We start from the raw sequence: 16,425 nt of genomic DNA on the forward strand, positions 1-16,425 counted from the left end.
GACTATAATACAACAACAACTGTTTAAAATTGTCGTTCGCATGCTAATTTGGCTGTTGAAAAAAAAAAAAACTTATTTTGGGCCGTGAACCTGCCAGTAATACCCTGGATAAACAGAACAATTGTAAATTATAATGGGGTGCTCCAGCTTACCATTTAGCAGATCCAGCGACAAAAGTACTTTCGGCAGTGCCCATACGACTGGTATTTATAAATATGTTTAAAGGCAGGGTTTATTTTTGTTTTAGATGAATTAGATTTAAAAATCTCATTTGCCGACAAAAATCACTTTGCTTTTCACTTATTGTTAAATCGGCAACTTTTCGCTTTAGCACATTATACCCAACGCAACAAAAAACAATAAAAAAAATAAAAGGGAATATTATCGAATCCAAAACCAAAAAAAAAATATGCAACTTCTTAGTCGCCAGGTTGGCTGCTCGGTAATTAACTATTATAACTTATTCAATTAAATTATTCGAGCATAGCAAACTTGTTAAATCAAAAATATTTTAACGAAAATTCCATTGCCTACTTTTGGGCTCATCGTTAGAGGCGACTTCGATGCCAAACACAGGCTAACAAGCTACAGAGCTAACAGAGCCATATCCTGGCCACCGGGAGACCTACCCATTTCCTGTGTAATCGGCAAAATACTCCTTCTTGCATGGACTTCTTTATATTCAAGGGTGTCCCAAGAGCGTATTAGTCGCGAAAATTTTGGTCTGACACCCGACCATCTGCTACTGCTAGCAACGGGGTCTACTCCTGTTTAAAGGACCCCTCATCGTATAAGGCCTTCTTTCCTGAAACCCGACTGGGGAGAGAGTACTCCGCACCCAGGACCCCATGATCTATCTCCGTATCGCCAAAAGCGTCGGAAGGAATCTACTATACTGAGTAGGCGGTAATATCAATGCAGCTCCTCGGCTAGATCACTTTCCAGTGGCCTAGAAGGAGACACATATCATTAAAATGCGCAAAAGCGGAAAGCCCACATAATTAGTTGGATTCTTATCGCTCCATTAGTTTTCTGCCTGACTTCGGCAAGATTTTGGAAAGGTGCACCCTTAGAAGGATTCCGTATACCCCGGAGATAAAACGCTTTATCCCGAAGTTCAAGTTTGGATTTTCGCCCAAGCACGATACCCCTGAGCAACCCCATCGAGTCACAATGTAATAAGCCTTTCATCGGGTGTGCCTTTGTGATCCTTTCAAAGTAAAAGCTTCCTGACTGATAGGACATTCCAATTGGTGCAGGATGGTGTAGCCTCTATCAAACCAAAGCTATTGTTACTATGAGCCCCAATCCTCACGCTGATGAAAGTTGTCAAGCTACAGTAAAAGCATATAAATTGTAAATAAATAAATTTCAATTAAAAAAAAAAAAACAAATAAGGATGCAGACCCTCCCATTTCATAAAATTTATAACGACTTGCCCGTATCTCAGAAGCACACAGAAATTAATTTATGCCGAGTATAGTTATTATTTGAAAAAAACAAAAGGTTTTTCATACAACTTAATTTTAGACTGATCTTTCCTACATCACCTATTTGATATAGTGGTTCGGACTAAATAAGATTGCGCTTTAATTGAAAGTTATAACTGGCTAGATTGGTCAAGATATCTTTTAAAACAATACTTTCCCATTCATGAACCTGTTTCTCAAAGGATCGTGCCTATGCCACGATATGTGAAATACTGGCCGGCCCAGTTGGTTCCGTCATACATATGTACTGTGTGCAAGAGAAAGAGGGACTACAGCAAAAACAGAGAGACAAGTTCACATAGAAATTGACAGACAGACATGGCTACATTCACTCGGCTGTTGATGTCTCCTTCTATACGATACACATTTCTCGACAAATTTATTATACTCTCTTCAAAGAGTGTAAAAAAAGCAAATATTGTAATGAGCAATAATCATTCTGACGAAGACTGTAATGCAGAAAATGTGGCTGAAAATAATCACGGCAATCTAAGTTACTTGCATTGCTGACTCCAGCATCAAATAACGGTTCTACTTCGAGTGTTCAAGAAACTACCAGCTGAGCTTGCAGCATAGCGAAGTCGTGGTCACTGACGACAACGTTTTACCTCTTCAGCTATATGCATTTTGAATTTGAAGTTGACAGCGGACAGCACCTCTCTCTGAATGCTTAGCATAAGTTCCACGCATGTAAGTGCGGTATCTGAAAGGTATCCAAAGTTTGCCCCTACATTGGATTGAACTCCATTAATGGCCATTAATGCAGCAACGAGCTCATATATGCCAGCAGCAAGAAAAACTGTGATAGTGCATGTGCCCCGGAAAGGTGGCCGAGTGACGTGTACGGATGTAGAAGTGAAACATAATTGCCAATCCTAGCCTTATAACTATCCACTCCATTAGAATTTGCTTTGGACATTCTGAATGTAAATAACTCATGAATAAATATCTTTAAATGCTTGTTTGCTTAAAAATAAAAGATGTAATTTTGAGTCCGTGATTTAAAATTTCATTAAGTTATTTATATGTGCTCTGTATGTTTATTACTATAAATTGAAGCTACAGGGGAAAAGGTGGTGTGGTTTTCGGCTGATTATAACATAAGTGTTCAATACCATTTGTCATAACTTGATGCGAATTAAGATTTTTATTTTTATTTTTTCGATCAGTGCCCTCTGATCTTTACTATATTTTTGTTCAAATTCATTTGAGCGACGTTTCGAACTTTTCGAAAAATCAATTCCTCCTTGGTGGAAGTGGGCGTCGAAGATATGGTGGGTGACGTTTCGTACACAAATTTATTTCCAAAGGTCTATATGAAAATCGCAGAATCAAAGCTTCGTCCGATTTACTCCAAACTTTTTTTCAAAGCTCTACATAAGAACTTAATGAATACGTGATTCAGCAAATTTGGAAATTCCACCCATATCTGTAGTTATGCGAAAACTTTTGTATGAAACTGTTTATACCTTGAATCCATTGCAAATTGATACAAAGGGTACTATGTATTTGTGTAACAGGCAGAAGTAAGCATCTCCGACCCCAAAATGTATATCTTTTCTTGATCAGCAGCAATAGCCGAGTCGATCTAGCCATGTCCATCTGTCTGTCCGTGCAACGGTCAGTCCGTCTGTAGGTATGAACGCAAAAATATCAGAACATATAAGAGCTAGTGCCTACGGAGATCGAGTTTGTGCCCGATAATTAATAACTTACGCTGTGTCCAAGCAATCGAAATCTTGTCTTTTGAGCAAATTGCGTAAATATTAAGAGCTAGAGTCACCAAGGTTGATATGTTGCTTCTAGATTAGCATATATAATCAAGTATAAACTATAAATTGAAGCTACAAGGGAAAAGGTGGTGTGGTTTTCGGCTGATTATAACATAAGTGTTCAATACCATTTGTCATAACTTGATGCGAATTAAGATTTTCATTTTTATTTTTTCGATCAGTGCCCTCTGATCTTTACTATATTTTTGTTCAAATTCATTTGAGCGACGTTTCGAACTTTTCGAAAAATCAATTCCTCCTTGGTGGAAGTGGGCGTCGAAGATATGGTGGGTGACGTTTCGTACACAAATTTATTTCCAAAGGTTTATATGAAAATCGCAGAATCAAAGCTTCGTCCGATTTACTCCAAACTTTTTTTCAAAGCTCTACATAAGAACTTAATGAATACGTGATTCAGCAAATTTGGAAATTCCACCCATATCTGTAGTTATGCGAAAACTTTTGTATGAAACTGTTTATACCTTGAATCCATTGCAAATTGATACAAAGGGTACTATGTATTTGTGTAACAGGCAGAAGTAAGCATCTCCGACCCCAAAATGTATATCTTTTCTTGATCAGCAGCAATAGCCGAGTCGATCTAGCCATGTCCATCTGTCTGTCCGTGCAACGGTCAGTCCGTCTGTAGGTATGAACGCAAAAATATCAGAACATATAAGAGCTAGTGCCTACGGAGATCGAGTTTGTGCCCGATAATTAATAACTTACGCTGTGTCCAAGCAATCGAAATCTTGTCTTTGAGCAAATTGCGTAAATATTAAGAGCTAGAGTCACCAAGGTTGATATGTTGCTTCTAGACTAGCATATATATATCAAGTATCTTTTAGTTTATACCTACCGCCACCTCCCTGCGCGATTTCCAAGAATTTCTGTATTCAGGTACACACACACATTCATGCGTGTCTTCTTCTTGGAACTCTATCAGAAATTGCGATTGTTTTCTCTGCTGCTATTTTAGTTCATTTTTTTTCTCAATAAAACTCAATTATTGGTGTGGCTGTCGAGTTCAAGCCTTACCGGGGAAACTGTTTGATTACCATCCAATCGGATTCAGATCTTCAGATTTAGAGATCTGTAAGATCTATAAGAGGAATCGATAAGGACAAATTCATTTTCAAAGATCATATTAGAACGTATTTGACACGCCTTCGCTAAGTTCACCGGTATTGGATGGAAAATGCGGATCTACGGCCTCAAGATGCATACCGCTAGACTAATAAGGACGGAAGCCTCTGATTCCAATATTTGGTTCCCTATTCGATGCAATTAAAACTAAGTTTCAAATACAAGTTCAAATCAAGATGGCAACGCGGGGCAATACCCGCTAGTGACAATATAATATACAATATATGCATAACACATGACTTAGTATATATTAAATAAACTGACATCGCATCATTTACAGTCAATGTAGTCGACAATCAAAGCATTTTTTACTGGGATGCACCTACAAAGCCATTGCATGGCTGTTATTTTACAACGTATTTTCATATGTTCACTTACTCTCATCCAAGTGGCAGATCTATAATCAAACAAATTTTTAAATTTGGCCATCTATGCGAAAGAATATCAAACACAACATGGTGCTGACCAAAAGTCACTGTCCGTGACCGCAGATTTGACCATATTGTCTGATGACGATCAAACCTTTCTGTCGATGGTCGAATGCTGTCCCTTTGCAGGATATGACAGCAGGACATGATAACGTGTGCACCTGTCACCTTCCCAACAAATTTTTCATTGTTCTGAACGCATCCTCGAATCCGATGCCAGTTTTCCTTAGCATTAATAAAAATAAATTTTAATAAAAATCAAAAAGGTAAGAATATCTAGGGCACGCCGAATATTTAATATCCTTATAGACATTTTCCTGACGAGTTGAAGTTATGTGAGAGTAGTGAAGCTTCTTTGGTCACGATATCTTGATAAACAAAGAACAAAACAAAATCTTCTCTTACGACCGATCGTTCCTATGTAATGCGTGCAAGTGAAAGTCAAACCTATGCAAAGTTCTAACTTTTTATTCTGAGGGACTTGTTCGCATAGAAACAGACAGACGACTATGCGGACATGGCGCTATCAACTTGGCTGTTGATGCTGATCTTTAATAATGATGTCCTATTGGATATGTGTTTCACATTTTTCAATGAAACTATAATGAACTGTAGGGTGTATATGTCTTAGAAGAACACCCTATATACACTTAAAAAGTTTTCGGCACTTTGTCACATACCAACATACAACAATTATACAACATAACAAGCCCTTTTATATATTGGCGCTGGCTCATATTACGCAGCGCAGTTCACTTGCTTCTCTCGTCGCAACAGTCGGCGGCAATCACCACGCCCACCTATGGGCAATTGCAGCAGCCTCCAAATTGCCATTCGACTCTATGGGAGCGGCTGAGGGCCACCCACGTGCGTATGCATCAGCGACTTCACCTGCAACTCTGGGGGCCACAGGGGATAATAAACCAGCTCCTGGAAGTCACCACGCCCTCCTATGGGCATTTGCGACAGCCTCTGATTTGCCAAACGGCTCTTTGGGGGCGACAGAGGACGTCGCACCATCAGACGTCAGTCACCACGCCCACAAATGGGCACACACACCAACTCCTAAACTCGCAGCCTCTTCTCTGGGGGCAGCAGGATACGATGAACCAGTCAATGGATGCTACTACGCCCTCCTATGGGCAATTGCAGCAGCCTCCAAATTGCCGGACGGCTCTATGGGAGCAGCAAGTGCAGAAACAACAGTCAACGGCAGTCACCACGCCCTTCAACGAGCATACGCAGCAGCTTCCTAATTGCCAGCCGGCTCTATGAGAACAGCAGGTGCAATAGCGACACCTAATGATGTTCACAGCGTCCTCCAAGGGGCAATGGAAGCTGACGATGACGTCACAGCACGCTCAGTGGGAGCAGAAGCTCCTGCAGCAAGGGCTAGCGGCGGCTGCAGCGGTCTCCACTAGTCGGCCAATCCAGCGACCAATCCTTCGGGGGCGGCGGCTCAACAAAGACCGATCGATGGTCCCCACAGCGGGATCCACGGGTACCAGTCATTATGGCTGCCCGTCTGTGATTATCATCAGAGGCAGCAACAACGGTCAAAGGCGGCCAGAACGGCCTGCCCAATCCACGGTCTCCAACTGCAAAATGAGCTGCTTGATCAGCAGCATAACAACAACCAATGCTTGATGGAAGTCAACAATTTGGAGCGGCGATGTAAAAGAAGGCGTCAAATGGCAGCCCAGAGGCCAGCAAAGCAGCCCAGCAGCCGACGTACCTGCAAAAAACACAAGGGTGTGAAAAAACGCAAGGTGAAAAACAACCGTAACGCTGACTTACCTGCTCAGCGGGAAAAACAAAAACAACAGCGGCCGATTCAGCACAATTGTCAGCTCGCTAAGCGTCATCCACTTGACGCTGAGGGGTCTGTTTCGGTGTTGTTGATCATCGCCATGCAGCAGCTCCAGCATCAACAGCAGCTGCGGATAATCCACCAAAGTTTGGTACAGCACTCGGCGGCAGCTGAAGCGACGGTGTCGGTCACCAAGCAATGCAAATTGCACATGAAAATGCCAATTCGTCGGGCATTATTGCGGTGAAGTCCAATATTCCACTGAAAGGCCAGAGGCAGACGTCAGGTGCAAGGAAAGGCGATGCATTACAAAACATAATTAATATTAGTTATTTTAAACTTGCTAAATTAAAATATTATGTGTACTTACGTGCGCTCAGCGTGCCTTGTAGTGTGTATGTATGTATGTACTTTCCAATGACGTGACGGCATTGCCAGCCGATCGCGAAATAATTTCCCCACACAACTGACCTAGTCAATGTTAAATATACAGACAATTTTTATGTTTTGTTATGTTTATGTAGGCCAGTCGAGATAAATGTTAAGTTTTGTGTCTCATGTCATCTCTCTCTCTCACCTTGCAGAGTGGGGAGTGTAGCATACTTTTAAGTGGCGCCATTTACTGTTTTTAAAATTTTGGTTTGCAACTAAGAAATATGTAGAAATGAGAAACAATAAAATTAAAGCTCTCTGTCTGGCCGGTCTCACGACCAGCGTACCAGGCAGAACACTTTCAACGTTCGTTCGAGGTGGCCGGGCCCGCGCACGCGCAAAGCTACCAAAGGTGGCAGACAGTGGCCAGCCGCAGCCGGCAGACGACCGAGAAAAAAACTTGCTTTTCTAGCTGACCGTTTATGCTTACGCTGCACATCTCACGCTCCGTCTGAGTGCATTTCATGAGCAACATATATGCTCACCAACACAGGCATATGCAAGGGAGAGTGAGTCCCTCTCTTTGTAGCTGTTAACCAATAACAGCATTAGTACATGTATCCATGGCTAGGTGCATTAAATTTACTTTGAATAAAGAAATTCTTAAGACCGAAGTCAATCAGCACTGACTAAGCACGTCAGTTGTTTTTCTTTCTTTATTTTTTTTTTTAACGCGAATCCTGATGCAACGTACTGCATCTCACCTCCCGCCCAACCGACCATGGGGCGCATTCGTGTAATGTACGACACGAAAAGCAAAGTATATATAAAAACAAATAAGAGGTTTTAGTCGGGAGCTCCCGACTAGGGAATAGCCTGAATTCCAACCCCAATTAAATTTAAAAAAAAAAGGTCCCTTGGCAAGGTTCGAACCCGCAACTGACCGCATTACTTGCTGTAGACTCTACTCAACAGCAACACCAGCAAAAAAAAAATACTTTCCTTTCCTTAGAGCTCGAGCTCGCTACAGACCGCATCGCTTGCTATGCCTCTACCACTAACCAAACAACATATAGACTGGACATCACATAGAAACAACGTTGGCCCAAAAAGTATCGGAGGCATCTGGTCCAAACTCGCGAGTAAGGGAGTAATATATATATGATGTATTTTTGAACCGCTTACTCTACAGGAAAGTGCTTGGCGCACTCTCTTCCATAAGATTTGCGCGATAGAACGGCAACGCTGTTAACTTTTATCTCGATCGCACTTACTCTCAATGCTCTCTCTTTATGTTTAGGGATCGTTTAAATGTGTGTGTGTGTATGTGTCTGACAAGCAAAACTGCGCAAAAATTCAATTTTTTCCAAATGCTGAGGCATTTCTACCCTTTTAAAGGCACGAGTAATATGAAATAGAGAAAGGGTTTGCCACGTCGATGCGAAATACTTGCATTTTAGCTCGCTATCGTTGGTAAGGGTACCCAAAATATTACTTTGTTCCCACTCACTACTGCATATCATGTCCAGTCTATATGTTGTTTAGTTAGTGCTAAAATATATTGGAGCTGGGAAAATATTGATGGCTCCAAAATAATCATCGATAGTTCTTAAAACACCAAATACATTGATAGTCGCATCGATTGTTTTCCAGCTCCATTTCCGACCCCAATGAGTATATATATTCTCGATCAGCATCAATAAAAAGTCGTGACATGTCCGTCTGTCTGTATGTATGAATACAAGGATCTCAAACTTTCAGATCTATAAGAGCAACTCGATAGCTTGCCCTGATTTCAACTTATCGTTAAAAAATTGATATCAAAATCCTGTTTTGTTATCAAATCTTGGAATTTTAAGAGGAAAAGTCGCCAAACTTTTATAGGTTTCAGCACCTTCCCGCTACCACGACATAGCTACAAGTTAGGATAATTAATCAACTGGTATTGCCAACAATTTAATTTACAATTTAAATACAACTGGCTTTTTAGAATATATATAATTTTATATTTAGAATATATATTCTACACCACAATAAAATCTGTTGTTGAAAATTTCATTAAGGTCGGTTAAGAAACAGATCAGTTTTTAAGTAAAAGAGGTTCGGCTGCTCAAGTGTTTAAAGCAGCATGCGCAAATTGCAAGAATTTTTTCTAAATGTACTTACACAGATTCAAGTTATCCAAGTCTGTCAGCAGAAGATACAAGGAAATTTATTTGTTCCCTTAAATGAAACAAACTCTTAATGCAGTCTTCCAGAAGTCTGAAATTGTCTGCATGCAATCTCCACTGGCAACCAACCAGCCGATGACAGATGGACAAAAAATTAAGTTTGAGAACAATGGGACTGAGTCAATTTACAACCATCCTGAGTGCCCTTTTGTTCCTCAGGCAGGTCGCAGGAGTGACGCAGCCAACAAATCCAAATATAATAATTATACTTATAGATGATATGGTAACTAAAAATAAATTATATACGAATCAAATCAAAATAAATTACTACTCAGGGCTTTAACGATGTCAGTTTTCATGGCTCTAATCAAATTCTAACACCAAATATTGATGCATTTGCTTATAATGGAGTTATACTTAATCGTTACTATGTGCCTAATCTGTGCACACCCTCAAGAGCGGCGCTGCTAACCGGAAAGTATCCCATACACAACGGTAGGCAAAATAGCTGCAAAATCGGATTTCTGAAAATATCCCTTCTAAAGTTAAATTTGATCTTTTGGTGAAGGAATGCAACATTTTGTGCAAATACCAGATGAGCCCTGGGGATTGCCGCTAGGAGAACGCCTCATGCCCCAGTTCTTTCGTGATGCAGGTTACTCTACGCAGCTCGTTGGCAAATGGCATTTGGGATTCTGGCGCCAGGACCACACGCCTATAATGCGCGGCTTTGATCATCACTTTGGCTACTATAATGGGTACATAGATTATTATGACCATACCCATTATATGTTGGACAGAAATTACACAGCAGGGGCTGACTTTCGACGCGATCTACAACGCTGTCATTCGGATAACGGCACGTATGCAACGGAGGCTTTTACAAAAGAAGCTCGTCGCATAATAGAACAACATGACCTAAGTCGCCCTCTTTTTATGGTATTAAGCCATCTAGCCGTGCACACAGGTAACGAGAATCAGCCCATGCAAGCTCCCTACGAGGAAGTGGCAAAATTTGTACACATAAGCGATCCCAAACGCCGTACCTATGCGGGTGAGAGACTTATTATTTATTTAATTATATTAAAACATATAATATGTAATAATTATATTGCTTTCAAGGTATGGTCTCTAGTCTCGACAAGAGTGTGGGCCAGACAATACGTGCTCTCTCAGATCGGGGCATGCTTAACAACTCTATTGTACTACTTTACTCAGACAATGGAGCGCCCACTCTAGGTATTCACTCCAATAGTGGATCCAACCACCCTTTTCGCGGTGTAAGTACCTATTTTACAAAGACTTTTTTTCAATTAATAGTCTTGATGAATACTTAATACTCTATGTATAAATTATAAGGAGTCATTTCCGCCTTTTATAGCCTGAACCCATTAAAAAGGGGTACAATGTTTCTCTCTCAATGCATCTCCGACCCCAAAAAGTGTATATATTCTTGATCAGCATCAACGATCCGAGTCCGAATGTATGAACGCAATGATTTTAGAAACAATAAGAGCTAGAGACTTGAAAACTTAGCTGTAGTTCCGCCTAGTGCCTGCACAGTACGAGTTTGTTTCCGATAATCGATACCTAACTCAGTTACCAAGCACTCGATAAAAATGGATATCGACATCCTCTTTTTTAGCCAATTGGGTAAAAATTAAGAGCTAAAGTCACCAAACTTGATATGTTGCTTCTACATTAGTATATATATATAAAGTATTTCATCGCCACTATCCCCGTTACCACCACATAGCTATAAATCAAGTTAGTAACCCAACTTGTATGGCCCACCAACTTTAGGTATAATGTTAATGCAATTGACTTTTTGAGAATACACAAATATCCTATGGTAAAATAAGGTAAACTGAAGAAACTTTCGTTTCGAATTCCATCAACAGCATTGTAATTGCGATTGTTTTCGGTGCTGCTATTTTAAATTGATCAATTTTTCGGGAGCTTACGCATGTTTTGTATTAGGGGGCTAGGTGATGGATAGGTAATATGGATTTTGAATGCAGAACGACCCCAAAGCCTTGCTTCACAGGCGTGTTCTTGCTAACTAGTCTTCCTCCGTTCTCATTACTTCTGCTGCGAAGGTGCTGGCTGCGTTCCACTTTTCTGCAGTATGTAGCATGTTTATGACCAGGATCCCTGAGAAACGTCCACACTGGAATATTATGTAATTGGCGTCCTCCTCGGTTCCTATGCCGCACCAAGAACACTCGTCTGTGGGCATATAGGAGCTAAATAGAAGTTAGTATAGCCATACTTGCGGTTTATCCGGGCTTCCAAGTTTGCGATAAGCCTATGTGTCCAGCGTCCTTTATATGCGCAATCCTAGCGTGATTGCCATCGTGCTATACTCTGCATCCTTGCCTCAGTGCGAACCGACTTTGCTGTGTTGTTTCCATTGTGAGTTCTATAGCGGAACCATTTCTGCGATAACCAGAGCCGTTTCGTCTGATACCGTCCGGATGGCGCAGATGACCCGTAGAGCACTTTGGCGATATAAAGAGTTTACGCCTCGGCTGTAGCTAGGAACAGCCATTGCTCTGCTCCAGATGGGGGATGCGTACAATATTACCGCTTTATGCACGGTCATAAGAAGACGGCTTCTCTGCTGCTTCGGTCCCCGTGTGTTCAGCATAATCCTGAATAGCGCTCAACAGGATTCTGCTGCTTTTTTGTGCACATACTCCAAGTGCTCTCTAATGGTATCCTTGTGTCAGGCATGATGCTCAGGTACTTTTACGCCCTTTCTGATTCAATTATAGAGCTGCCGACTGTTATGTGCGGTGCTTCCACCTTTTTGAGGCTGCTGACTAATACTGCTTCCGTTTTATGATTACCCAGCCATTTGTGTACACGGTCATTGCTGTGGTTGCACGATACCTCTTCCGTTTCTTGCCGACGACTTATATCGATCGGGAGTTCTGCTCGGAGGATACCATCGTACATGAACTGAGCCTTGACCTTCTGCGGTGTCGTATTGCAGGGGTCTTCCTCTAAATAAGCTTTGTATTGTCTCCTAAAGTAAATATGGGACACGGATAGTTGACAGCGCATCCAATATTTTGTCCCACCAAGCTGTGTTAAAGGCATTTTAAACATCTAGAGTTACGATGAGGTAGTACTTCTTTGTGCCACTCTTCCGTTTGTTGCTATGTAATATGCCAATAGTTTAATACACGGGCACGACATGTAATATGCCAATAGTTCAATTCACTGGCACGTCTGTGCCGTTTGACTTTAGTTTTTAGAATGCTTTATTGAATATGTATTTTAGTGCGTTTAGCCTATGTACATAAATACTTAAGGCTAAGCCGCGTATCTGCGCTGCCGGTTACGCCAGCAGCGGAGCGGCTGCATATATATATTGTCTTATCAGCATAATCGGGAGAGACAGAATCTTATGTACATATATGTATATATATATAATTAAGTTTTACACGTAAGGTAAAAATATATTTCAATTTATTATTTTCACTTAACGGCTACTTTTGTTGAGTACATTCATTTGCTTCCCGAATATGAACTGATTTATCTAACTGTTGCGGTCGCTTAGCAAACTTCGCTTTGAGAGAGATTGAGTCAAAATTGAGTGAAGTTTGAGCTGCTTCAGCAATTATGCGTGGGATAGTGCTCTGATGGGAACATTGACAGTGGCGTGATATTTAGGGTGAATTGTTTATGTCTACCAAAGGGGGACAGTTTGATCTTGACCAATGTCGATGTTATCACCAGGCTCTTTGTTTACAATATTAGAAATGTTTATACTTGTGCTTGTGCTTATGTGCTAAGTTATGTTAAAGGGTGGGTGCGACTATGGATATGTCACTCCCCCAACCATTAGAAAAGTGCCTGTCCTCAGGTGTTTAAGTTTGGATATGGTGTAACATTTTCTTCTTTTACAATTGGTGTATCTCCTATTATTGTAGGTGTTTCTTCTACTTTGGGTTTTTTATTTTTTATAATTAATTTCTTAGGTATGCTGTTGAACTTATATGTCAAATACAGTGTTAAACTTATTAATATGATTACAAATATAGTTATTGTAATTATCTGGAATACATTGTTAAATTTTGTATGTTCATTTATAATTTGTTTCGTTTGTACAAACGAAAGTGGTTCTAATTTTATAACATCATTGCTTACGTAAATGCTTTGAGTATAATCTAACATATTGTTTGAAATTGAAATTTCATTAATTTGCAGTGAACAATTAAAGATTTTTATTATATTGTTTCCTTCTATTGTTATTTCGTTATTTATGCAATTATGATTTAATATAGTTTTTGGTAAATTCCAAGTTAAAATTATATTTGGTTCTACGTAGTTGATTTGAAAATTTTGCATAATTTTAGTATAACTACATTCTGATGTTATTTGGTTTAAAATTCCTGTCAAACATTCATTATTAATTAATTTTTTTGTTTCTTTGCTATGAACTTTTTTGTCGTGGGTAAAATATTTTTCATGAGCTATTTCTGTCAAAATGTTATTATTATCATCCGAGTATGGAATTATTTCGAATACCGGGGTTTTTATTATTTTTCGAGGAATATGGGATATTATCAGTATTTCGTTTGTATCAGATTTAAACCAAGTGGAAGTTTTTGTATTCAACAATTTCTCAGAATTAACATGCAACAAATAGTCATGTTTTAGTAATTTTGGGTTAAAAATGCCTAATATTGTGAGCTGCATTCCCATCTCAATGTCTTCTATATATTCTGTAAAGTGTTGTAAGTTAAATATAAGGATATCTAATTTCTTTCCTTTTTGTTTCTCTTGATCTAGTTCGTTCATGATTTCTATTCCTTTGTTTATAGCTTCTATTATGTAATTTACTTCGTTAACCTGAACGCTGTTTTCTGCTAAGTTGCTTATTTTTTGTTCAATTTTTGTTTTGTCTTCTTGATCTTATGTTCCAAATAAGTATTTATATACTGTTCCTACTATGTTAACTAAACCTCTTTTGCTGCGTTTGGCTATTTTTAAGCCGTTTATTTCTCTGCTTAATTTTTCTACTAGGTATTCGATTTGTATAAGGTTATTGAATTCTTTACTTTGTTCAATTAAATTGTTAAAAGTTTCTTCGGTTTTTGTTATATTAACCGTTAAACAGTGGAATTCGTAATCTGTCGGAATGTCTATGGTTCCTGTTTTAAATATGAGATAGACGTTATGGGCTTTGATAGGATTAATTTCAATACTTTGTGCATTTATATGGTTTACAGTTATTGATAGTAATATTATAATAATTAGTTTAAGATGGTGCTTGTATGTTTTGATCGCTGTCTGTTGTTGACCTGTAATTGTTATATTTGCTTTGATTAGTCTTCTTTTTCTTTTTGAATTTGGTTTTGTAATGTGTTATTTTCCTGCCTCTGTTAGTTTCCTCAAAATGTTTGTCGTCGATTTGTCTTAGTTCTCCTGTTTTCTTGAACGGGGTTGTCGTCTTTGATTTAACTAATGGTGAATGTTTGTATCTAGTGTCAATTTCATAATTTGTTGGTTTTTTTTTTTTTGAGGTTATTTATTAGTTTTTCCTGCGTATATGAATATGTCCGCTGGTGTTCGGTTAGTTGTTTTGTGCTTTGTTTTATGATTGTATTTATTTTCGACGTCTGAGTCGCTGTTAATGATTCTTAATTTTTCGTTAACTGTCTTATGAAATCGTTCTACGTCGGATATACCATTTTTACTAGTGGTTATATTAATATTTACTGCTTCTGATTTTAGCCATAATTGTAAAGCTGTGTACATAAAAGCTGAGTCTTTGTCTGCTTTTATTTTGATAGGTTTACCCATTTGGTTGAACACTTGTAATATAGCTCGTTTGGTTTCTAACCAGTTTCTTCTTTTTATTTCTATTAATGATGCAAATTTTGAATAGATATCAATGCAAGATAAAAATTGCTTATCTCCTACTATGTAAAAATCCATTATATATTTTTCTCGGATATTAGCGATTTCCGAAGCTATTTCGAAAGTTAATTTTGTATCTCTGTGTTCTGTTTTTGCGATGTTGCAAATCTCACATTCATTTATTAGATTTTGAATTAAATTTTGATAATCTGGGAAATAGTGGTTTTCTTTTAACCAATTGATAGTTTTTTCAATTCCTGGATGTAATAATTCTTTGTACTTCTTTAATATTAATTCTTTGAATTCTGCGTATGTTTGAAGGTCTATTAATTTTGTACTAGTTTTCATTGCCTTTGTTGAATTATTCGAACTTATTATTTCTAAGTAGGCTTCTTGAAAAATTGGAAAATCTGCTTCGTTGTGGAAGTATAGCACACTTTTCTTTGTGCATAAGTATTCTTTTATTAATTCTTTGGCATGCACGTTAGTCATGTCTTTGTACGTAATTTTTATGTTGGTTTTGTGAAAGTAATTCGTCACTTTTGTTTCGTTCTCAGTTCCTTTTTCAAATTCTATTGGTCGATTATAATAATTAAGTGGTCTTTCTGTGATTTGTAAATGGTTACTGCTGTCTTCTTGAGCACTATGTATTGTTGCTCTTGTGCTAATTGTATCTTCGCCTAAGAAGTTTTCGCCTAATTGAATTCTGGACAGAGCATCTGCCACATAATTTTCGTTTCCTGGGACGTATTTAATTTGGAAATCAAACTCATTTAGCTTGATTTTCCATCTTTGTAATTTCATGTTAGATTCTTTCATGTTATTTAACCAGACGAGTGGTCTGTGATCCCTAAGGATTTGAAATTGTCGACCAAAGAGATAGGACCTAAAGTATTTAGTGGCCCAAACGATTGCTAATAATTCTTTTTCAATCGTTGAATAATTTAACTCATGCTCGTTAAGAGTTCTACTTGCATAGCATATAGGCTTATGCTCTTGCGAAAGGACGGCCGCTATTGCCATATTACTCGCGTCTGTAGTTAATGAAAATGGTTTTTCGAAGTTAGGGTATATTAATATTGGGTCGGATGTTATGAGTACTTTTAGCTTTTCAAACGCTAGTTCGTAGTCTCTGTCATTTATATTGATTTTTGCTCCTTTTTTTAATTTAAGTGTTAATGGTTTTACTATATTAGCGAAATTTGGTATAAATTTCCAATAGAAACCACATAATCCTAGAAATGATATAATTTCTTTTGGGGTTTTTGGAATTGGGAATTTGACAATTGCTTGTATCTTGTTGGGATTTGGTTTTATAGCCTTAGTTGTGATGATGTGACCGAAAAATTCAGTTTCTTTTCT

General features: G+C 38.6%; 1 protein-coding gene and 1 long non-coding RNA gene across 6 annotated transcripts in view; one reads left to right on the forward strand and one right to left on the reverse strand.

Moving 5' to 3' along the window:
• The window catches only part of LOC6636801 (arylsulfatase B), a 79,244-nt gene that overhangs the window by 40,894 nt on the left and 21,925 nt on the right, over positions 1 to 16,425 (forward strand). For all 5 annotated transcript variants that reach the window (XM_015168249.3, XM_070208080.1, XM_015168250.3 and 2 more), the window contains exons 2-5: positions 9,269 to 9,472; positions 9,525 to 9,684; positions 9,758 to 10,243; positions 10,312 to 10,469. In XM_015168249.3, coding sequence (XP_015023735.1) covers positions 9,332 to 9,472; positions 9,525 to 9,684; positions 9,758 to 10,243; positions 10,312 to 10,469 — 945 coding nt within the window. In that variant the 5' untranslated portion in view covers positions 9,269 to 9,331. The remainder of the gene's footprint in view (positions 1 to 9,268; positions 9,473 to 9,524; positions 9,685 to 9,757; positions 10,244 to 10,311; positions 10,470 to 16,425) is intronic.
• LOC138911118 (uncharacterized) lies at positions 4,592 to 7,108 on the reverse strand. Its single transcript, XR_011416452.1, has 3 exons — positions 7,017 to 7,108; positions 6,634 to 6,907; positions 4,592 to 6,571 (listed from the first exon to the last, which is right to left on the reverse strand). It is a non-coding gene; the product is annotated as an uncharacterized lncRNA (long non-coding RNA).

This window comes from Drosophila virilis, chromosome 3 (assembly GCF_030788295.1).
Source record: "Drosophila virilis strain 15010-1051.87 chromosome 3, Dvir_AGI_RSII-ME, whole genome shotgun sequence".
NCBI lineage: Eukaryota > Metazoa > Arthropoda > Insecta > Diptera > Drosophilidae > Drosophila > Drosophila virilis.